The sequence below is a fragment of the Podarcis melisellensis genome (genome assembly GCF_964234715.1).
Source record: "Podarcis melisellensis genome assembly, chromosome: Z".
NCBI classification, from domain to species: domain Eukaryota; kingdom Metazoa; phylum Chordata; class Lepidosauria; order Squamata; family Lacertidae; genus Podarcis; species Podarcis melisellensis.
In genome coordinates this window covers 16,187,056-16,211,474 of record NC_138547.1, presented here as the reverse complement: position 1 = coordinate 16,211,474, position 24,419 = coordinate 16,187,056, and the positions used below count along the sequence as shown (strand labels likewise).

At 43.9% G+C, this 24,419-nt stretch overlaps 1 protein-coding gene across 4 annotated transcripts in view; it reads right to left on the bottom strand.

The window, feature by feature from the left end:
- The window catches only part of LRRC8A (leucine rich repeat containing 8 VRAC subunit A), a 39,635-nt gene that overhangs the window by 7,853 nt on the left and 7,363 nt on the right, over positions 1-24,419 (bottom strand). For 3 of the 4 annotated variants that reach the window (XR_014164885.1, XM_081897799.1, XM_081897800.1), the window contains exons 2-3: positions 23,956-24,135; positions 2,896-5,059 (exon numbers count right to left, since the gene is read on the bottom strand). Coding sequence is in view for 3 of the 4 variants with exons in the window: in XM_081897799.1 (XP_081753925.1) it covers positions 2,896-5,052 (2,157 nt within the window). In the remaining variant the exon portion in view is untranslated. Of the gene's footprint in view, positions 1-2,895; positions 5,060-20,470; positions 21,074-23,955; positions 24,136-24,419 lie in introns of those variants that run through there. The other variant, XM_081897801.1, reaches the window with a different exon arrangement.

Below are 24,419 nucleotides of genomic sequence, written 5' to 3'. Positions count from 1 at the left end.
TTTAGGGTAAGCCGGGGCCCAGTAGATTCATCAAAGCACAGCATTTGGCTTCTGCAGTGATAGGCAAATACTGTGAAAACAATGGCTGAGTGCTGGGCAAATACTGATAATAAAGGCTCAGTGCTAGGCAAATACTCCAAGAATGAATGGTCATGTTGCACTCCCCCTGTAAGTAGCATTTCTCCGCTTTGTATTTTAAGCTCCACAAGCAAGTCCACACCCAAAGGGTACACAGTGCCTGTGTGCAGAACAGTCAATCAAAAGAACAAAAACAGGTCTTTGCTACTGCAACAATTACGAAAGAAATCAAACCGTCAAGAGCCGATTCAGTCAGGAAAGTTTCATGTTGACGTGGTTGGAGTGATGGTGCAGATGATGACAGAGGAGACAGGACCAAAAAATGTGCCCTGTCCATTGATGTTGATGTAGAAATTTGATTAGACATTAGAGACAGATTTTGCTTTTGTTTCAATGTCAATTGCATTTAACTTTTAGACAGAATGCGTCAAATGAATAATTCCTGTGTGCCTGCATTTTGCAACCCTCATGCTTTCCTTTCCAAGATATAAACATGTAATCTTTTCTGATCCTAAAAGTGGCACAAATGGCCAGCCAGGATGTTTTCTTAATGTTAACACTAGGGTGTAAAATCAGCATCTCCTTGAAGCTCCTGGAGAGGTCTGGAGAGTGGCACCACAAGAATGGGCCTTTTCTGTAGTTGCTCTCCTCCCCAGGGAGGTTCGCTGGCGCCTTCATTTAGGCACCAGACAAAAAGGGTTCTTTAACCTCTTTGGCTGATTGTCATTAGATGCCCATTCAAATGTGCTGTGGAAGGGGGAGTTTATTGGTTTGTTTCTGTTCTTATTTTTATTATGTGTTTTGTGTTTTTTATACTGTAATTTTATGTTGTGAACCGCCCTGAGATCTACAGGTACAGGGTGGTATTGTGATAGGAATTTTGAGGTCTTAAAGGTAAAGGTAAAGGTACCCCTGCCCGTATGGGCCAGTCTTGACAGACTCTGGGGTTGTGCGCCCATCTCACTTAAGAGGCCAGGGGCCAGCGCTGTCCGAAGACACTTCCGGGTCACGTGGCCAGCGTGACATCGCTGCTCTGGCGAGCCAGAGCCGCACACGGAAACGCCGTTTACCTTCCCGCTAGTAAGCGGTCCCTATTTATCTACTTGCACCCGGAGGTGCTTCCGAACTGCTAGGTTGGCAGGCGCTGGGACCGAGCAGCGGGAGCGCACCCCGCCGCAGGGATTCGAACCGCCGACCTTTCAATCGGCAAGTCCTAGGTGCTGAGGCTTTAACCCACAGCGCCACCTGCGTCCTTTGAGGTCTTAGATATATGTTAAATGTTCTTAAGTGTACCAACCAAGCACATACATAGATCAGCACAGGACGACAAACCTGGAACCATTTTGATTCCCAAACTGACCAAATGTTTTCTCTGCAAGGTCAAAGGAAAATGGAAAAGCCTCCCCATTGTCTTTTCCTTCACAAATCCTGTCTTAAGAGTATGTCTGTGTTTGAATAGGGTGTGAGCCTGTGACATGGCCAAGGAACTAAGTATTTATCATTACAAAAGACTGGCCAGGCTACCCAGGCAATCCAATCAAGCCAGACAGAAGATAAACAAAGACAGGAGAAAAACATTCAAATTTCTGTTTAGACCGCCTTTTCTTGTGATGTAGGTATGATGTATCTGAGGGGTGGTCTTAGGTTACACCCCTACTGTGATGTATGTATGATGTTTCTGGGGTTGGTCTTGATCTACAGAGTGGGAATTTCAAAAGTCTTTATAAGGCCTTGCGCACCATTTTTCGGGGTTCCTCCTCTCTCCTGCGGGTGAGGGGAGCACCCTGTTGCAACAGATCAATAAAGATCAAGCTTACTAGCTGCTTTGCTTCTCAATATTCTCTGGTTGGCCTCTGTTATTCTCTCCTACCAATAGGGAACCTATGTAAGGACTCTACATGGGCTCCTGGATACCCCATAAGGGAAAAGGGCTATTTTTGTTTATAACAGTATACAAATTTAATAAAGCAAGGAAGTAAACAAACAAGTAAAATTTTAAAAGAAGAAGAAGAAGAAGAAGAAGAAGAGTTTGGATTTGATATCCCGCCTTTCGCTCCCTTTAAGGAGTCTCAAAGCAGCTAACATTCTCCTTTCCCTTCCTCCCCCACAACAAACACTCTGTGAGGTGAGTGGGGCTGAGAGACTTCAAAGAAGTGTGACTGGCCCAAGGTCACCCAGCAGTTGCATGTGGAGGAGCGGAGACACGAACCCGGTTCCCCAGATTAGGAGACTGCCGCTCTTAACCACTACACCACACTGGCGAAGTCAAATATGATAGTTGAGGCCAAATGGCTTGGGAAACTTGGGAAGTTGATATCAGTATGGAGCAATGCATGTTTCCGTCCCATAATAACCTGTAACCTTTCTTGATGTATGTAGAATTAGATGTTTTGAAGATTTTTGACCCTTGGTGTGTTGTGTTTGAAATCCCTATATAATTTCAAGGCAGTCCTCCCTAATTGGCAGCTTGTTCAGAACAACCATCAGAAGAATGTGCCCTAGCCCAATCCATGCATGCAGTGCTCCTTTGGTCTAGTCAATCTTAACTAGAATCTAACATGGCAGCAATGACTCTGCCATAACCCACCTGTTGTAGCCTAGCTTAGAGAAGCAAACTTACACCATGTAGCTAACACAGCTCTGCCCTTAAGCCAGGAGGCTGCCGCTGCCACTGCCACCGCCCTACATCATCTGCCACCTGAGGTAGGCCACCTTGCCTAATGGTAGGGCCTGCCCCGTACAAAAGATATTGGGAGACCACTCCCAGCCCAAATATCTTCTGTGCCCCCCGCACCACATTCAATCCCCTTCTCTTACCCTGTTGGCTGTGACAGCCAGGTTCTGCAGATTTTGCAACAGCCTGATGTCTGCTGGTATCGAAGTCAAGAGGTTGTGGCTGAGATCTAAATACCGAAGCTTCCGGCAGTAGAAGAGCTGGGTGGGGATCTTCTCAATCTTGTTGCGGTTCAGGTAAAGGCGCTCCAGGTTAGTGAGGTTGCCGATCTGCATGGGGATGTAGGCAATGTGGTTGTACCACAGCTTAAGGCAAGTGAGGCGGTGCAAGTGCTGGAAGCTAATGATTTCCTCAACGGTTTTGAGGTTGTTGTCCTTGAGGTCGATCTCCTGGAGGTTCTGGAGGCTGAAGATGGAGTGGGGGATGCGCTCCAAGTCGCAGCGGATCAGCTCCAGCTCTGTTAGGTTAACCATCTTCTTGAGGCTATTGAGGACGATGAGCTTGGTGCCCTCATTGTTGATGGAGAGCTTCTGGAGGTGCACCCCGACATCGGTCACAACCTGGGGAAGCTTTGTCAGGTTGCTCTTCAGCCTCAGGACCTTGAGCCTCTTCAACTCCCTCAAGCCATCAATTACAATGTACCGGTTGTTCTCAGCACTTAAGTTCCCAGTCAGGTGGAGTTCTTCAAGAGTCTTCAAGCTGTAAATCCAAAGAGGGATCTCTTTGATGTCCGTGAACTTGATGTGCAAGGACTTCAAGTTCTCCCTCAAGAAGGCGAGGGCTGGGGCCTCTATCTTGGCCGCTGTATGGTACAGCCACAGTTCCTTGAGGCTGGTGAGCTGAGCGATGCTTGGTGGGATGGTGACATCAGGGATGAGCTCTAGCTTCAGGACCTCCAGTTCAAGGAGGTCAAAGACAGTGTCTGGGATGCCACTGAGCATGAAGAGGTGCAACTCCAGCTTCTCCTGAGAGTTTTTGGTGATCCTCTGGCGCAGCTTCTCCAAGGTCCATTCATTATTGAGGTTCAGTTGCCGGAGTTTGTTTTCACTCACTTCGGAGAGGAAGACAGCAAAGCGTTTGGAGTAGAGAGGGTCATACTGGTCGATGAGGTGTAGCATGAAGGCAAAGTCATTTTTTACATCAGGGATGTCACTGTAGCTGCTCTCCTCCCGGATGGACTCAAAGGAGTACTTCTTGAGGGACCGCCTGAGCATCCACCAGAGGGTGTACATGCAGATCAAGCCATAGAAGATAACCAAGCTGATGTAGAAAGACGCCAGGATTTTGAAGAGGGTGGCAAGAGGATGAGCACAACGGTACATACGGTAGCCTGTCAAGCTCTCAATGTCCACCTTACAGTCCACATCAAAGGCGATGTTGCTGACATAATAGACGGTGTAGCAAATTATGAGGATGAACTTGATCACCTTGATGATGGTTTGCCTCATGTAGAGGCGGTAGACAATGTCTCCTTCCTCCACATGTGTCCGGAACTTCTTGACCTTCTCAAAGAGTGCCTTGGCTTGCTCGCCTTCCTTCTTGTCCAGGACGCCGTTCTCTGTCCGGTCCACAATTCCTTGCTCAATCCGAGATTTTGTCCGCTGTAGCATCGGGGCCGTGGCTTCCACATCCTCACTAACTGTGGAAGACTTCTTGTCCATGGAGCCATTCATCTTCCCGAAGGTGGGCTTGGGGTCACTCTCCTCCACCACTGTCTCAGAGAGGGCCCTTGTGGTCCATGGGGAGTCAAAACACTTGAGTAGGATGGAGACAAAATGCTCCAGCTTAGAGCTGGTCCGTGGGAACTTGAACCAGAAGTTACTGCAAGCCAGGAAGATCAGTGTATGCATTAGCACCAAGTAAGGGAAATACTTGGCAAACCAATGAAGGCAGTTTTCATAGCACACAGCATCCACGTAATTGTACTGGTGCCTGTCAAGTTCATATTTGATCCCCGTCGGCCCTGGCTCCATGGCTGCCACTAAAGAGGAGTTAAAATAACTTGTGTCCAGGCTTGCAGTCGGCCAGTCCCTGGAGGAATCGTTGCAAGCGTCTTTGGTGACCCATTTGCAAGGCAAGCAAATCATTTTGTCCTGGGTGACTTGCAGCGTCCCACCAAATACCGCAATCATCAGCATCACAATGGAGATATAGTCTGTAAAAACGTCCCACCACGGCTTTAGGATGCGGTACGCCGGCTGGGTATCGGCAAAGTAGCGCAATTCTGTGACCGGAATCATGGTTCACCTGGAAAGGGGGAAGGAGGACACAAAAACACAGAGGCAGGGTGTTACCAACAAAGAACAGCACATTTCCAAACTGACTACGAGGTGGTAAGGGTTACATTACAACAAAAGGATAGGGTTGAAATCATCGTACATTTAGTTCCAACAAAGATACATGCCGTCAATGGAACTGCACAAAAGAAGGAGATGGAGAGGCAGATTTTTCAGTCCAAGGGCAGCATTCCCTTTATATCAAATTTTGGGGGGCCACATGCCAGAGGTGGGTGGGGGGTAGAGGCAAAAGTGGCTAGAGCAACTAGCACTTTAAATATATAGTATAGAGGGGGTCTTCACTGTAAGGTTCTAGGGCGGGTTACAACATATTATTATTATTATTATTCATTTTTCTTTTTCATTCATTACATACATGTTAAATTCTTAACATTTACCATATAATCCTCCCTCCCTCCCCTCCAAGGCTTCCCCCAACTTCCGCTTCTGGTTTGTTTCTATTTTCACCCACTTTGTTATCTCTTAACAGAAAGTTATTAATAACATAACATCAAGCCTAAAGACATAAAAGTAACAGTAAATGCACCATCATATTTCACTATCTTCTAAACATTTTCTAATGCTAATAATGTGAATGTTTATTTAAATCCTGCCATCAAGTCTATTGACTTTCTTTGTTTCTGCAAATATAATATGAATGGTTCCCAATCTTTTTCGAAGTCTCTGTTGTCTTAAAGTACATAAATAAAGTACTCATTTCCTTTGGTATGTCTTGACCTAAAATACCTAACAGAAAGGCTTCTGGGGTTATTACAAAAGTTATTTTCAACATTTTCTTCAATTCATTATATATCATTTCCCAGTAGGGTTTTACCTTTTTATAATCCCACCACATATGATAAAACGTACCTTCGGTTTCACATCTCCAACACTCTTTCTTTTCATTTTTATACATTTTTGCCAATTTAACTGGTGATAAATACCATCTGTACATCATTTTCATATAGTTCTCTCTCAGTAATATGCAATCTGTAAATTTCAAATTTACTTTCCACAATTTTATCCAGTCCTGAAATTGTATATTATGTCTTACATCTTGCGCCCATTTAATCATTATTGATTTTACTTCTTCATCTTTGGTCTCCCACTCCAAAAGAATATTATATGCCTTTTTAAATAATTTTGTATTTTCTTCTATCACTTCCTTTTGGAAGTTGGAAACGGAATAGGAGAAGCCTTTTTTGTTATCCTCCTTAAAAATATCCTGTAATTGTCTATGAGGGTTACAACATTAAACCATAGTATCAAAAATACCCGTATTTTTTTCTCTATAAGACTCACTTTTTCCCTCCTAAAAAGTAAGGGGAAATGTGCATGCGTCTTGTGGAGTGAATGCAGGCTGCACAGCTATCCCAGAAGCCAGAACAGCAAGAGGGATTGCTGCTTTCACTGTGCAGCGATCCTTCTTGCTGTTCTGGCTTCTGAGATTCAGAACATTTTTTTTCTTGTTTTCCTCATCCAAAAACTAGGTGCGTCTTGTGGTCCGGTGCGTCTTATAGAGTGAAAAATACGGTAATTTAAAACAACTTGCAATCATAAAAACAAGGTGAATCCTAAAAACAGACACAACAGGTATCAAAGGCAAGGGTACAGAGGAAGTTGTATAAAGGAGGTCCCAGGCACACCTCTGGGGGGAGGGAGTTTCATAGCTTAGGTGCCACCGCAGAAAGTTTCCTCTGCCAAGGTGGCACCCACAGAGCCTCTGTGGGTGGAGGAACTACCAAGAAGGCCCTCTTTGCCAATTTCATCACCCAGGAGGTCTTGCAGGGAAGGAGGCAGTCTTTCAGATATTTGGGGCTGGAATTAACTTTGGCACATTCATTCTGACGGGTCTACTGCAAGTGTAATCTTGTGGGATTCAAGCCAAAGAATCAGAGGTTGTGGTTTTAGTTTTTTTATGTCCTCCTCCAAGAAGCAGGAAAACCGGTTGTTCCCAATGCAGAGAAATGTTGCGGAATACATTAACCAGCCGATTTTGTTCCAAGCATAGAGCCACTGAGATATGATAACCTGCCTCGTAACTTTATGCGAAACTTTCACCTGCTATCTGCAAAACCACATTGAAAAGCAGAAGCAGAAGACAGAGTGCAGTGCACATGTATAAATCACAAAGTTTTGTGGTGGGGGCTTTGTGTGTGTGGATGCAAATGCGTGCAAAGGAATAGGCACTAAGGATAAAGTCACTTGGGCCTCTGTGCAAGAAGCACTGTTCGTTTTCTTTCTAATTTCCGTGAGCTCAGCAAGAGGAAGGAAACGCAAAGGAGATGGGAATCAAAAGATTATTTCCTGGCTGTGGCCACTCCCACCTGGCAGTAGGCGGCTCCTCTACTGGGACTCAAGAGACAAAGGTTCACATGAGGGTAACCAGAAGCAGTCCACTCTGGAGTCACTTCCTGGGGCCCACAGCCACATCTGGATAAACTGGTGTGGGCATCACACAGAGACACTGCAACCAAGCAAATGTCAAGACTCTGTTCCTGCATTGCAGGAGGTTGGCCTAGATGACCCTTGGGGTTCCTTCCAACTCTTAAATTTTGTGATTCTATCCTATTGTCTACAATATAATGCTTTATTTAAAAATTAATATCTTTGGAGATATTTGCAACCCCCTCTTCAGTCAAAAAGGCTCCTGGACAGGTTTGCATACAATTGATTGAAACAAAACTGTCCCTCTTCACAAGATTATAGTCAGCCAGGGGGGCGGCAGGGATCCTCCCTAAGATAGTTGGATGGTGCCTTGTACGCATCTTTACAGCAAATCCTGCAGTCAGGCCAGTGCCAAACACATTGCTCTGCTTTCCTTTGGGCCAAATCAGTGAAGGCAAGTGTCTTGTCTTTTGAGCAGCCCAGGACCTCCATACACACAGCCCAGGCTTGCACACAGGGGAGGCCACTTCAGTGCTGCTAATGCAGCAGTTCAACTTCACCTTCAAAGGTGCACTCCATTGTCCCTTGAGACAGAAGGATGCCAACAAGTACTCCTGCTACGGACACCCATTAAAATTTATGGGCATGGCCAACTTAGGCCCAATGATTTCAATGGGCCCACTCAGAGCAGAACTATGGTTGGATATAAGCATAACTTTTTGTATACCACTTATGTATTTATACATTAAAGTATTTTGGAAATGCTTTTAATGAAAATGAATAAATTACCCACTCAATGGGTCTCTCTCTCTCTCTCTCTCTCTCTCTCTCTCTCTCTCTCTCTCTCTCTCTCTCTTCCTAAGCAGATATGATGGTCCCATTAAATTTATTGAAGCAATAAATCCCGTATCCTGATCAAACATCCCCTATATACTACTGAAAAATGGTTGGGTTGGTTGTTTGTTCTGATGTTAGCTCTATGAACTCAATAGCTCTTCCTTAGTCTTTCAGAAATTCTCACTTGACCCTTACCCACATTCTGTTTGATGTCAGCTCTGCTTAACAACCTACCCACTTGAGACACTCAACAAATATCCCTTTGTAGCACAACTTGCTTACATTCACACACAATACTTCAAGGTCTGATCCACCAATGGAACCAATTAATTGAGCTTTGAGAAGCAATGCCAGTTTTTCTAACAAAAACAAAATCTGCACAAGGTAATTTACGTCATAATTTTTTTTTCTCATGCCCCAGAGGGGCAGAGAGGCTATGGCCCTCCAGATGTTGTTGGATGACAACTCCCATCATCCTTGACCTTTAGCCATGCTGATGGGGGCTGATGGGAGTTGAACATCTGGAGGGCCACAGATTTCCCTATTCTGGTCCTAAAGAGTGATCTAATTTAGCATGTTTATTTGACTTGTTTTTGATAAACAAAGCTAAAAAAAAATCACTCTTGTTGATTTTTCTCTCCACCCCCCCCCCCATATATAAGTATGCGATCTGAAATGTTTTGAGAGGAAATACCGTAGTATACAGCACATATTTAAACTGTAGAAGTTGCTCCCACAGTAATGGCCACCAAACTGGATGGCTTTAAAAGAAGATTAGACAAATTCATGATGATGGAGGAGGAGGAGGAGGCTACCAACAGTGGCTAGCAGTGCTTGCCTCCATGGTCAGTAATGCTTCTCAACGCTAGTTGCTGGAAACCATAGGAAGGAAGAGTGCTTGTGCTCAGGTCCTGCTTTCTGGTTTCACATTGGGGCATCTAGCTGGCCACTGTGAGAACAGAATGTTGGACTAGATGGAGCTCTGGTCCAATCCAGCACATCTCTCCATATGGAAGTCTTCTGTGACAGCAGAACCTCCATGCCCAGGGGCAGCGTATCTGTGAATACCAGATGATGGGAAACACAACTTGAGGTTTGCTGCTGGGACATCTGGTTGGCTACCGTGAGAACAGGATGCTAAGCTAGATGGGCCCCCTTTGGCCTGATCCAGGAGGACCCTTCTCAGGTTCTTAAGTAAACAATGCTTAATGTTACACGATGAATATTGTTTTTATTGGAACACTTGTAAAAATTAGAAGATATTACTTAAATGATGCAAAGGTGTTAAGAAAAGAAGATGTAATACAGAGTTTTAGCAGACTAATAAATTTTAATTTTCCCAAGAACTGCAGATTGTGTGCTGAGTCATATACTTGCCAGGAATAATCAACCTGGGGGGAAAAATACAGTTTTGATACTGCCAAGCCGGTCTTACATCGTATCTGCAATTGGCCTCCATCCATTGTTATTGATGAGCTTATGAAACGGGGGGGGGGGGGGGGTCCAATGCAAAAATGAAACAGTGGAAATTTTTCAAGCTGGAAAAGTTTCCAAACCACATCCCAGGCTCTGAATGACAAGAGCTAGAACTATTAATTCTCTAATCATAAAAAGAGCCAATTTTGTGACGGTTCTCCATCAAGCTTTTGCCTTCTGGATTTTTTAATGTGTTTTATAATATATTCCTTAACCACCCCTTCACCAAAAGATTCCAGGTTCATCGCACAAAAGTGTCAGTAAAAACCAATTCACTTTTTGCAAAGAGTTATTGCATTACACCCAACCCTTCTACTCCAATCAGCTCACATCAACAAGAAGAAACTTTGTTTTTCTAGTAGCACGAAAAAAGACAATTTAAGAACAAACATAGTGTTATAAGAAAAAAACCTGCTCCTTTTCCCTAATGGGGTACCCAAGAGCCCATATAGAGTTATTTTGTAGATTCTCTATCGGTAGGATAAAATAATGGAGACCAACCAGAGAATACCGAGAAGCAAAGCAACTAGTAAGCCTGATCTTTATTAACTGTTGCAACGCAGGAGAGAGGAGGACCACCCAGAACAAAGGTGTGCTCGCCCTTATATAGATATTTTAAATTACGCGCCCTGGAGACCAAGACCACTCCCAGAAACAGCATACCTACATCACAGAAAAGGCGGTCTACAAGGGAAATCTGAGTGCATTGTTTATCTCCTGTCTGGCAAGTTACCTGATTGCATTATCTGGGTTTTGGGCACTCTTTTGTTATTATAACTACTCAATTCCTGAATCTAGGCCACAGGTCACAAGCCTGTTCACATCTTGAATGTGCCCTTAAGACATGATTTGTGAGGACAGGACCTGTGAGGAAAGAGACAATGGGGAGGTTTCCCACTTTGACCTTGCAGAGAAGTATTTGAGGTAAATTTGTTCAGGACCTTTTTTATGGGGTTTCAGACATGTGGTTTATATATACAGTTATGAACATTAGTTTTTTTTATATATGACCTTAAAATTATTATAACAATAGCAATGAATTTTAGAATGGGTGTGACACTTTGGGGCTAGCAATAAATAGTTGTCTTACTGGCTAAGTTAGGTGTGGGGAACCTATGGTCCTGCAGATGTTGCTCAGCTACAACTCTCATCATCCTTGGCTGTTAGCTATCTTGGGCGGAAGGGAGCTGCAGTTCAGCAACATCTGGAGAGCCAAAGTTTCCCCACACCTGGATTCACCCCAACCCTCCAGAAAATATTTAGGCGAGTGGGGAGAATGAAAGGTCTGTTGTGCAAGCCGAAGTCATTCCACAAGTTTAATGACTTCACTGGAAGCAAAACAAATTGCTTTAGGGCCGGATTTTAGGGACTGAGCAAAGAGAGAGTGTACATGCCTGTAATAGCCTTTCCACTCAACAGCTGAAAAACAAAAATAGTACAGTACAGACAGCTCACCTGCACGTTTAAAGCACTCAAGCACACAAACACCTGCAGAATGTTTGAATCAGCACCTATGCAAGATACGGTGTGTATGCATGGGCTTGTTTTTCTGCCAGACAGAGAGGCAGGGGCAGATGATGGCCCTGACATTAAGCCATCTACAAGACAAGAGATCCTATAGGTAACCAAGAGGGAGGTTGCCAGCGCAACTTGTGCATGATGAGACACAGAAAAAAAGTTTCCCCTTTGCAGGGGTTGCTGAGATCCACTGACACAAGAGTAGGCACCTTATATGACAAGGATAAATCATGCATCAGACTGCGCATCTAAGCCATGTTCTAAACATTTTTAATTTGATGTCCCCTGCCCTGAGACCTTATGCTGAAGGATGAATAAGAAATCAAAATAAACAAATGCATGCACACGAAAGCTTAGTTAGTCTCTAAGGTGCTACTGGAAGGATTTTTTTATTTTGTTTCGACTACGGCAGACCAACACGGCTACCTACCTGTAATAAGAAATCAAAGACGCTGGTGATTATTATTAATTATTGTTGTTGTTGAAATGGGCTACAAACAAACAGCTCAAGAAAGTGTGTGTCAAAAGACATTTCTTGCCTGGTGTGCAACTTGGATCTACAAACAGTTTTAGTTCTAAAAACCGTCAATGCTGGATTTGTTTCATTTGGCAAATATTTTTATGTCTGAAGTTATCATGCAATGGCCAGGATATATTGGGTGTATTGCTTTTTGAGCAATCATACAGAAATTCATTTCACCCAGCACAGTCCATCAGCCTCAGAAGCTAGCATTGCTGAAAAAGGGGTGTGGGGACAGTGGCGTAGTGTGGGGGGTGCAGGGGGGGCCGGCCGCAACATCTGGGGGTTAGGGTTAGGGGGCGCAAATCCACGGGTTAGGGGGCGCAAATTACTTGCCTTGCCCCGGTTGCTGACAACCCACGCTACGCCACTGTGTGGGGATGAGCTGCATAATAACTACAGGCAGGGCCTCTAGGTATGACAAGTTAAGGGATGGATGTGGATCCAGCAAAATTTTCCTCCTCCAGCAAAAAAGCAAGGCCCCCACCTCTCCAGCCCTCTGACATAGAGGCACTGCATGGCTTGTGTGATGTTGTTTTGCTAGATTTGAGATGACAACTGGATGGCAAAGAGTTCTCATTTCTGCTGGCTCACCCTGGCAACCGCACTTCATTAAAGTGATAGTGGAGCAAAAGAGACAGAAAGATGGAACAAATACAAGCATCTTTCTTTTTTTGTGTGGGGGATACTTTGAGTACAAAGAGCCCAGAAAAAGTGATCACAGGTCCAAGCAGCAGAGCATACAAATGCTGCTTGAAAACCACACCTGAGATACCCCTCTAGAAATATTAACAGAAGCTGCACCGTCATCTATCTCCTGTTCCTTGGCAAAGCCCAGGAGTGGACCCCAGTGAATTCCCTCTGCAGCCTAAGGAGCTATGAGGACAGGAAATCTGCAAAACCTTTTATTAATTAGACCCATGGGGGGTGGGGGGTGGGGGTGGAAGATGACAAGGTCTTGCTTACTCAGAAAACATGCACTGAAGATACTTTAACTCAGACTTGTTATCCCAAACAAGCTTTTACAGTGCAGTCCTGATAAATGCCTACTCAAAAGTACCCTCCTGAGCTTCAAGGGATTTATTCTCAAGTATGGAATGGATGTCTACAACCACCTTGTAATAGCCAAAAGTGGTGAGGAATTTGTACCACTGTTTCATAAGAACACAGAAAGCTGCCTTACAGCAAGGCAGGCCATCAATCCACTTAGCTCAGTGTTGTCTGCACTGACAGCCAGCGGCTTTTTAGGGTTTCTAGTGGGGCCTCTCCCAGTGTTACTTGGAAATACTGGGAATTAAACATGGGACCTTTAGCATGCAAGGCAGATAGTCTAGCACTGAGCTATGGCCCTTCCCCACACAGAACACATATAGTTTTGAAGGAAGGTGAGGACAGGTGACCTCACCTAGGCCCGAAGTCACCCCCCACCAAAGCAGGCTCAAAGCTTCTCAGAGCTTTTCAAAATCATTTTTCTCAGCAGCTAAAAGGCATTAGCTAAGCATCAGAAACATTCCGCTTGCTGTAACTAAAAAGATTGCAACAAAGGTAGGGAACATAGTCCATTGTTTCTCAGGCCTTTCTCATGCCTTCTGGCCTTGCTAAAGAACCACATTGCAACTTACTTTCTGTCCAGGAACCATGACAGAACAAGAGATTGAAACATATCTGAACACTCTGAAACCCCTTTCCTGGGAAGGGTGCCAAGAGTCCAAGAGTCCCAAGACAGCTTTCTGTTCATGCTCAGAGGAACTCATGGGGCAGGACTTTGGAAGGAGGAGAAAGGAGGAGGGAACTGGAAAGGGGTATATATGCTTGTGCACATGATTGTGAACTCGTGCATGCTTTTTGTGAGTTATCACACTTGCTCCTTCTACCAGTTCATGGATGGTAGAAATAAAAGCCTTTTCTCCGAAACTATTCCTTGAGTGTCTGTTGACTCCCACTTCCCTTTCCCAGGCGCAATATTTTTCCCACCCGAGGGCAAAGCCTCATAAGGCTACAGTTTGTTATTTCATAAAAATTACATACCGCTTGATTGTAAAAAAAAAACCTCAAGGCAGTTTGCAAGAAAAAGGTAGTATGATAAAATTATCAATAAGAAACATTAACAACAATAATTTAAAGATTTCAGAAAATTAAAATAACAACATACTAAAAACATAGGAAAGCTCACATCAACTTTCTAAATATCTAGGTAGGCTTGCCTAAACAAAAATATTTTTAATAGGTGTCAAAAAATAGCCTGATATCTGTTGTAGATATAAGGATATCAACTATGGGTATCGCTGCCTATGGCAGATGCCTTCGCTGCACATGAAGCTATGTTCTAGGGGGAAACAGAAAGTCACAAGTGGCTAGAATTACACAGCAAATACGTAAGTGCAAAATGTTAACCACTGTAATATCCATTTTCTATAATGGTTTTAATTTTTGGCAGGCATCATTTTCACATTTACAAGTTTGTCTCTTTCAGCTATGAGGACCTTGAAGCCTCAAGACAAAACACTTTTGAATCAAGGAGGGGGGTGCCTACTAGCCTCAGTAAAACATGCTATGGTCTGTCAACACCCCTGCAGAGAACATGGTTTAAACCATGGGTAGGCAAACTAAGGCCGGGGGCCCAGATCTGGCCCAATCACCTTCTAAATCCGAACCCGCAGACGGTCCGGGAATCAGCGTGTTTTTACATGAGTAGAATGTGTCCTTTTATTTAAAATGCATCTCTGGGTTATTCGTGGGGCATAGGAATTCGTTCATTATTTTTTTCAAAATATTGTCCGGCCCCTGTCTGAGGGACAGTGGACAGGCCACCTGCTGAAAAAGTTTGCTGACCCCTGGTTTAAATAAAATGGGTACTGGCACTGAGAAGCCTATCCACAGAAATTAAAATCAGGAAACATGGTGCCTTGCAATTGTTTTTAGGCTTTTGTAAAAGCCAGCGATATTTAAAGATAGGACAGCATTCAATATTTTGTACTGTACCACCATCTGAAGAGCCGGCAGCAAAGCATTTCCTGGCCCATTTGCAATCAATTTCCTCTCACACCTCCACATATTCCTTAATATAGCATCTTCAGATTCTCAAGGTCAAGAGAGTCATTAATATGTCTCTTGTTTTAATACAGCCAAGAAGTTACATAAAAGTCTATTCCAGTCACTGTTTCTATCCAAGGAAGGCCCAGATATGCCACTAGCCTATGCTGCATAGAACATACTTTTTTCTTCTTGTTTTTGATGTAATCTCATGTAGCCTCTGAAACATTTGATTCCGGACATCTGGACTTTTAAAATCTTTCATTGTGGCAGCACTCACACTTTGGAACTCCCTGCCAATTGACATCAGGCAGATTTCTTCATTGTACTCTTTTCCTTGCCCGCTAAAAAACATTTTGGTTTAGGCAAGCCTACCCAGACCTGGAGCATGTTGACATGCATTTTAATCCATTTTTAGCTTATTGAAGGTTTTAAACAACTGTTTTTACAGACAAACACTTTGAGGTTGTTTTTACAATCAAGCAAATTTTTATGAAATACATAATTAATCCCTTGTTTAAATTTAATAGCTGGGTTACTTGTCCTCCCCACCTCCCTCAGGGGCCTAAAATCTTAAAACTTTGACACCCAACAGAAATATTTACAGTGGTACCTTGGGTTACATACGCTTCAGGTTACAGACTCCGCTAACCCAGAAATAGTGCTTCAGGTTAAGAACTTTGCTTCAGGATGAGAACAGAAATCATGCTCCAGTGGCGCAGCGGCAACGGGGGACCCCATTAGCTAAAGTGGTGCTTCAGGTTAAGAACAGTTTCAGGTTAAGTACGGACCTCCAGAACGAATTAAGTACTTAACAGGAGGTACCACTGTAATAATTTATGAGGCAACCAAATGAGGCTACAGCCAAGGAGTGGGGTAACCATAAAAAAACTTGCCAAATAGTACAATACAAAAGTATACATTCACAGAAAAAAGAAACATAAACCATTGTCCTCATAATGCTATTCTAAGTTGGGACATTTCACAACCAATCTAGTCAAACAGAAGACTTAGCTGTCCTTTTCAGCAAAAATTTTTCCCCCTGTATTACGGTACTTTAAGTGGCCACAGGTTCTAAAATCTTCACGCATTTCCCACCTGGAATTTCATACAGACTATAGTATTAATCAATCATCTTCGATCACCCGACTTCCACAAATACAGAAGACTTGTTCTCTAGCAATATTATTCTACTTGCCTCCCCTTCCAGAAAGTTAGCTTCTGTTGTCTGAAAACACAAAGGAAAGGGCGTCTCAGACATAGTCTCTTCCCCATGCTGTGTTTTTAAGACATGAAAACTGAAGGGGTGGGAATCTACAGGTCTCGACTGCTTCAATATCCAGCCTTTTTAATCATTATTATGCAATATAATATTGCAATAGGTGGGAAGCTAACAGGAATCTTGCTTTTCTAGAAGTCATGCCCACAGCAAACTTCTCAAAAGCACCACCTGAAATCCTAAAAAAAAGGGGGGGTGCGCACAAAGCTCCTTCTGTCCCAGCAGAGGAAGGAGGCCAATAAAAAACTCTCAGCCTCAAAAACTAGAGCAGTTACAAACAGATAGAGAGGGTGGGTGGGTGTAACTTTAGAAAAGAACTCTGCAATCTCTTTTGAGAAAAACTTCTCTTAGCAACAAGAGAGCTCAAAGAAAAGATGAAAAACAATGGGTGCATGTGGAAGTACCACAGCTAAGGCAAATCCCCAATCTTCTTGCAATAGTTTTGAGGGCAAATACAGGAGGAGGCATCCCAAAGGCTCACAAACAGCAGCATAGAAATGGGTTGAGATTTTTGGGTTCAAATTTGGGATGGGAGGCCATTAAGCAAAGTACCATTGTTACAACAGAGAGAAAATTATAAGAATATGAGGTAAAAAGGTAAAGGTAAAGGACCCCTGGACGGTTAAGTCCAGTCAAAGGTGACTATGGGGTTGTGGTGCTCATCTCGCTTCAGGCCGAGGGAACCGGCGTTTGTCCACAGACAGTTTTCTGGGTCATGTGGCCAGCATAACTAAACTGCTTCTGGCGCGACGGAACACCATGATGGAAATGCTGTTTACCTTCCCGCTGCAGCAGTACCTATTTATCTACTTGCACTGGCGTGCTTTCGAGCTGCTAGGTTGGCAGGAGCTGGGACAGAGCTGTGGGATGTGGGTGGTGCTGTGGTCTAAACCACTGAGCCTCTTGGGCTTGCTGATCAGAAGGTCGGCGGTTTGAATCCCCACAACAGGGTGAGCTCCTGTTGCTTTGTCATAAGAATATAAGATCCCTGCTGGATTAGGCCAATGGCCCGTCAACTCATAGAATCATGGAAACATGGAATTGTAGAGTTGGAAGAGACTCCAGGGATCATTTAGTCCAACTCCCTGCAATGCAGGAATCTCAACTAGACCATACATGACAGATGGCCATCCAACCTCTGCTTAAACACCTCCAAGAAAGGAGAGTCCATCACCTCTCATGGGAGTCTGTTCCACTGCTGAACAGCTCTTACTGCCAGAAAGTTCTTCCTGATATTTAGTTAAAATCTATTTCCTTGTCACTTGAAGTCATAGGTTTGGATCCTACCCTCCAGAGCAGGAGAAAACAAGCTTGCTCCATCTTCCACATGACACCCTTTAGATATTTGAAGATCGCTATCATGTCTCCTCTCAGTCTCCTCATTTCTAGGCTAAACATACCCAACTCCCTCAACAATCTCTCCTAAGGCTTAGTTTAAATTAGTTAAACTGGACTACCGTAATGGCTGTCTTCAGGGCTGCCCTTGAAGATGGGGGGCGGGGGCCTGCCGCCAGTGCAGAATGTTGCCCTCCTCAGCAAACAACTCATATTTCCCACCCTTCCTCCCAAAGGAGTCCAGGGTAGCAGACACAGCAATGATAACACATTAAAAAATAACCTGAAAATAGTTTTTAAACATTATCTCGAACCACTGGCCTTAGGGTTGCCATACCTTTCAGCCATCAAAATCATGAATGTTTTAAAATTTCTCCCAAGAGTCAATACAGAGGGAGACAGGTGCACCTCACAAAGGAGGGTATTCCACAATTGGGGAGCCACCACTGAGAAGTCAATCATGGGTCAATGCCAATCTAGCAGCCCCCAGTGATGGTACCAAGAACAAGGCCCCCACCTGCCAATTGTTGGGTGCCCTTTTAGGTACTGGGTGCCAAGACATTTAGAGCTTTATATCTTGACCTTTGGTCCATGGACCTTTAGGTGGTCTGTGAACTGGGAGCAAAAAAGGAAAAAGAAAAGAAAACAGAGATTATTTTAACAATGGAATATAATTGCACTGATGGAAAATTTATTGTGTGTTTATGTGCATTCTTCTGGGAAGAGGGTTGAAAGCTTTCATCAGACAACCCCCCCCCCAAAAAAGTTAAGAACCATTGCAATTTGCTAGTATATTCCACAGGCATTTTAGTTTAAGCTTGATTTTATAGTTTTGACTGGTTTTTTACCTTTTCTGCATCAAGTTTCTTGTACACAGTTTATAGATTATTGACACTAAGTGACAGAGAAGTATTTTAAATAAAGAAATAAGTAGTATTAACACCCTGAATTGAGATCCTTACTTCACTTTCAGAATGGCGACACATGGGTCCCATCAGAAATCCCCCCCTTTCCAGTTCTGCAGCTGTATTTTGCATTGGCGGCAGGCCCCCGCCCCCCATCTTCAAGGGCAGCCCTGCAGACAGCCATTACGGTAGTCCAGTTTAACTAATTTAAACTCCTGACTCTGGCTGGGGACCCTGATATGGAAGGAAAGGAGGGACCTCAATGGTAAAGGTAAAGGGACCCCTGACCATTAGGTCCAGTTGTGACCGACTCTGGGGTTGTGGCACTCATTTGCTCTATAGGCCGACGGCGTACAGCTTCCAGGTCATGTGGCCAGCATGACTAAGCCGCTTCTGGCGAACCAGAGCAGCGCACAGAAACGCCATTTACCTTCCCGGTACCTATTTATCTACTTGCACTTTGACGTGCTTTTGAACTGCTAGGTTGGCAGGAGCAGGGACCGAGCAAAGGGAGCTCACCCCGTAGTGGGGATTTTAACCGCCAACCTTCTGATCAGCAAGTCCTAGGCTCTGTGGTTTAACCCACAGCGCTACCCTCAATGGTACCATACATTTAAAGCACTATCATGTCACTTTAAAACAGCTTTCTTCCCATTCAAAGAATTCTGGGATCTGTAGTTGGTTAAGGTTACTGAGAGTGATTAGGAGACCCCCTACTACCCTCACAGAGCTACAATTCTGAGCATGGTTTAACACATAGCTGTCAACCTTCCCGTTTTTTGCGGGAAATTCCCTTATTTCAGCACTGTTTCCCGCTGCTATCTCGGATTGTTCAATATCCCGTAGACTGTCTCTGGGACAGGTGAGGCTGCTGATCCCTTATTTTCAAATCCGAAAGTTGACAGCTATGGTTTAACAATTAATCCCCCTTTCTAGGGAGCCCTGCACACTGCAGCTCTAGCACGTGTGTGTGATTCCACTGCTTCCTGGGAAGATGCAGATGTGCTGAAGCAGCAGTGGGGACATAGCATGAAAGCAGGCTGCACAAGAGCAGGGCACATTTGGAGAGTGACGCAAGACGACAGCTAGCCAGGTAGGCAGTGCCTCCTTATGAATTATAGAAGTGCAAAGTCACCACGTCTTGCAAGCTTCCTGTCCAAGGCTAGCGTTTGCACTTTAGTAGGGGACTGAACACAGGTGTATTCAAGGACAAGAGAGATAGGCAGAGGAGGGTACAAGGTGTTTATGGATGGAGCTGCAGCAGAGGGATGGAGCCGATGAAAACCATCATGTTCCGACGCTGCTCCTCTGCACCAAGCCAGGAATTGTTTGCAATTAAGGCAGTTTGACGCAACTGGTGAAGTGAAGGAACTAGGGAACGCAGCTCAGCATCAGAGCATCTGCTTTGCATGCAAAAGGTCCCTGGTTCAAGCCCCAGCAGCATTTCCAGGAAGGCCCGAGAAAAAGCTCCCCATCTGAAATCTTGAGATGCTACAAGTCAGTGTAGGTAATACTGAGCTACATGAGCCAGTGGTCTGACTCTGTAGAAGGCAGCTTCCCATAGGGTGCTCCAAATAACAACTGTTTATCTCCTGTACAACACCCATGGGCTTTGGTATTTGACAAGTGTACAAGAGTACATATCCCTGCCCCAAGGAGCTGACAATCTTAAAACTCAATTCAGGGGAAAGGAGCAGTGGAAGGGGCACAAGAGATGGAGGGAGGGGTAAATAGAGGAACGTAAGGATGTAAGAAGAGCCCTGCTGGATCAGGCCAACAGCCCACCTAGTCCAGCATCCTGATGCTGTTCTCACAGTGACGAGCTAGATGCCCCAATGGGAAGACCACAAGGAAGGCCTGAAAGTAACAGCAACCCTTCCAGGAGGAAGAAAAGTATGTGGATATCCAAGCAAAAACCATCCAATACACCCACGTTATATGCAGCAAGCCATTCAGGTCATACACCACTGCACAAATCAGTTTGCACCCCAATGTGTTTTTTGAGGGGGGAAGTGGAATCCCTCCTCTCCTGATGGGCATCTCTCAAGATGACCTGCTGCATCAGAAAAACAAAACTAAAAACTTTCTCACCACCCTGCTCGCATCTTCACGGGTGTATCTCCACAAATCACCGACCAGGCTTTGAGGTTTGCAAAAAGGGAGAGCGCCTTTTTGGTTGGCACCCACCCTCCCAGCAGCTGTGGAATGTTCTCCCAAGTGAGCCCTGCCTGGTGCTGACCCAGACATCTTTCTGCTACCAGGTTAAGACTTTCATCTTCCTCCAGGCATTTGACAGAATCTTAAAAGCTTGCTTGTCAATTGCCTAGGGAGATGCTTGCCTTGAATTAGATGGTTAGCTAAGAAAATAATATTTAAATGCTGAAGATTTATGCTTGCCTACCCATATCCAATTTTCTCAGAAGCTGGGCATTCTAGAATGCAGATTTGACAAGTGTTCTAAACTCCAGCAATTGTGACATTGAAGTCACCACGTTTACCCAGATAGCAGGGGGAGAAAAAGGAGTTCTAAGCCACCCTGCCCAGCATAAACTCTCCCTGTGCCAAACCATGCCACACCTGCTTTGCACACTCAAGTGCTTTTGCCTGCCGACAATGCGCCTTTGAGGTTAAAGAATATGTAAATGATTGGTTGCACTACCGCCAAGTCAATGAAATGTATAAAGAGGATTTAAAGGAAAAAGGATTTGATAATAAAAAATCAAAATTTGAAATAGAAATATTAAACAATGAATGTAAAATAATGTCTAAAATGTAAAATACTGTTGGAATGGCATTTGAAAGATGAGGAAGTGAAATTGGGCAAAAGACTTTGGATATACAGCTTAAAGAATGGGAAAGGTTGTGAAATGGAGGGATAAAATTTACAGCCTATAATGCTTTGAAAGATAATATGATAAAAGGATGTATAGATGGTATATTACACCAGTGAAGTTAGCTAAAATGTATAAGACAAATAATAAATGTTGGAAATGTAAAGAAAAAGAAGGAATATTTTATCACGTGGTGGGAATGTAAGAAAGTAAAGAACTTCTGGGAAATGATATATAATGAGATGAAAAAGATGCTGAAATATACATTCTTAAAAAAACCAGAAGCATTTTTACTTGGTATTATAGACCAAGACATTAATAGACAAGATGTCAAACTGTTTTTAGATGCAACAACAGTGGCAAGAGTATTGTTAGCCCAGAAATGGAAGCAAGAAGAAATTCTGACGAAAGAATGGCAGACGAAATTAATGGACTGTGCAGAATTGGACAAAATGACAGGAAAGATTCGAAACCTGTGGGACCAGAAGATTGGAAAAAGTATATGATTTACAGAAGATTGAAAAAATTATATGAATTATTTGAAGAGCAACTGTAATCAACAAATTACGCTAGTAGGACTACAAGAAGTTTTGTAAGGAGAAATATACAAAGTGTAACAAAGCAGAAAAAGATAGAGATATTGGTTATGAGTTTGAAATGTAATAGGGAAAATAAGAAATGCATACTAAGAGATTAAATTGGAAAATTTTCAGACAGGACTTATGGAAGTAAAAAATTTTGAATAATATGTAAAAGTATGTTTAATTACTATTGAAAATGATGTTTAAAAACTAATAAATATTGAACCCTGAAATTTGAACCCTGAAAATGCCTGGGTGGGACAGAAGGAAATGTATGTAAAAACTGTACATAAGGTAACATTTACTTTTAGTATTCCAACCACTCTTGTTTCTGGCCCACACACCATTATTGGCACGCTGGTCCTGCATGGTTTCCCCCAGAGGGAAGCCCTTGGGCTAAAGAGGGTTCCCCCCTCTCCTAGAACATTTCCCATTTCCCATGATCCTCTTCCACAGACCAGGGTTTCAAGGAGGGCATGCTGATATGGGGAGGGAAGGTAGCAACCCCAAATGCAGATCCACAATACTGGATCCTTATCTCAACATGCATTCAAGAACTGAGCAAGGAACTGGGTGGGGCAGATAAGAGGAAGAGGCATCAAATGACTTCATTTTTCTAACAAAATCTGTCTTCCATTAGATGTTAATCATACGCAGTAATTAACAAAGGGAGGGCAAAGCTTCTTCGCCACAGGGAACGTTTGGCTGTTTAAATCTCCAATGTAGTTTAACAGCAGCAACACACACACAAAGAGAGAGAGAGAGAGAGAGAGAGAGAGAGAGAGAGAGAGAGAGAGAGAGAGAGTGCGTGTCTGTGTGGCTCCCCGGCAGAAATCTCCCCTTGCAAGGACCAAATACAGTTTCACATGAACTCCAAAGTTATGATTAGCTCAGTCACTTCTATTTTTATGATTGTAAATTGTTTTTAATTGTTTTTAATATTATGTTTTAATGTTCTAGAGGTGAAGGGTGGGTAATAAATAAGTAAATGAGTAATCTATTTGCCTGCTTTTCAAGCATTAACACCACACAAAGCCAGAATCCTGCTGTCAAAACGAAACACTGTACAGCATTTTATTACAGTACTAGGATATCCATTAGGGGCTGTTGGTGGAAGAAAGCTGTAATTGGTTAATTAAAGTCAACATTTTAATTGAATAATGACTCCATTACTTCTAAAATGCAAGGCTGGGACATCCCATGGGGAGACTCTGGTTGTGGCTGGAGGAGAAACAGAAAGACAGGGTTGTTTTTGGAGAGTGGGTTAGGTTAGGAAAGGAGGAGACTGAAATGAAGAAACAGAGCCGCAGCAGAGCCCTAGAAAGACCATCTCTGCACCTTGCCTCCCCTGGGAGCGACACATATAGGCCACCGAAGAACCAGACCACAACTCCCACGAGCTCAACAGTGATGAACATTTTGTCAGCCCAATGGCCTCATTCCCTTCTGGTCAACCTTCCAGAGGCCACAGCCCATGGTGGGCAGGGCCAGAGGCGAAAGTGAGTGGGGTGACAAATGTGAATTTTTATCTTTGTACAGAACAGAACTTTCTACAAACACACAACCCTCTATTGCCTCCATCCAGGCCTCTAAGAGGCATGATCAAAGTTCAGGAATGCATCCCAGCCAAGCAAAAATACTCAAGAGAGGATGCAAAGTGGGTGTGGTCTGAGAAGAGGCAGTGTGGGGTAGGGAGAGTCCTGAGGGCTGCATTAGCCCCATGGGCCTGAGATTTTTTGGACCTGGAAAACCCCAACAGGCAGCAGTACTTGGAGGACCCAACGCCCAGAAACTTCACACCCAGGAGGCTTGAAAGCAGGCAGGCCCCAACTTCCTGGAGGAGAAAACCTGAAAAGCTACACAAACAAATGGACAGGAATGCTGGGGGCCTCAAGGCATGGGAAATACAAAGGAACGGAAACTGCATCAATCCCCTTTTCCATGCTTGGGCTTGGAAGCTGTTACACAACGAAGGGCACTCAGTTCTCCTATTCCAATTCAAGTCATGCCTAAGCAGTAATGAGATGCAAGAACATTGTTTCCCCTTCTTCTGGCTTCACCCTTTCGCCTGGAGGCTTTTTCCATTTGGCTGCAGACCAGGCATTCCCCCCACCACCGTTGCTTTTTGCATTTCAAAATAATATTAATACTAATATTGCATTACCAAGTACATCGTCACCAGTGGAGCCCTTGGAAGAATAGGATGCAGGCTGCTGCTCTGTGCCCGGGTATACTGCTATCTGCACTTCAGCCCTTTGTAATGAAGATAGAGGCTGCCTCTGAGGGTCGAGTTCTGGGCGGGTGCTGAAGGGAGGCTTTTCCCAAGCGCCATGGGAGCTAATTCCTGAAAAAGAAGCACACAGTTTACTAAGGCGGGCTGAGTGTGACTAGGTTTTATTGTCCAGCCCAAAATACTTGACTAAGGAACCCAAAGGCTGCTATCCCTACACAGCCACTCCCCACTTTCGACTCACAAGGCACATCTCATCCAATAACCATCCCGTTTTTAGGATACGAAAACAGCTCGGTGACATTCATACCCCCAATGAGCCCCTTAAGAATAGGAAAAGAAAATAGCTAAATCAAATTGATGGTTGGTTTCAAGGCATAGCTGTCAACCTTTCCCTT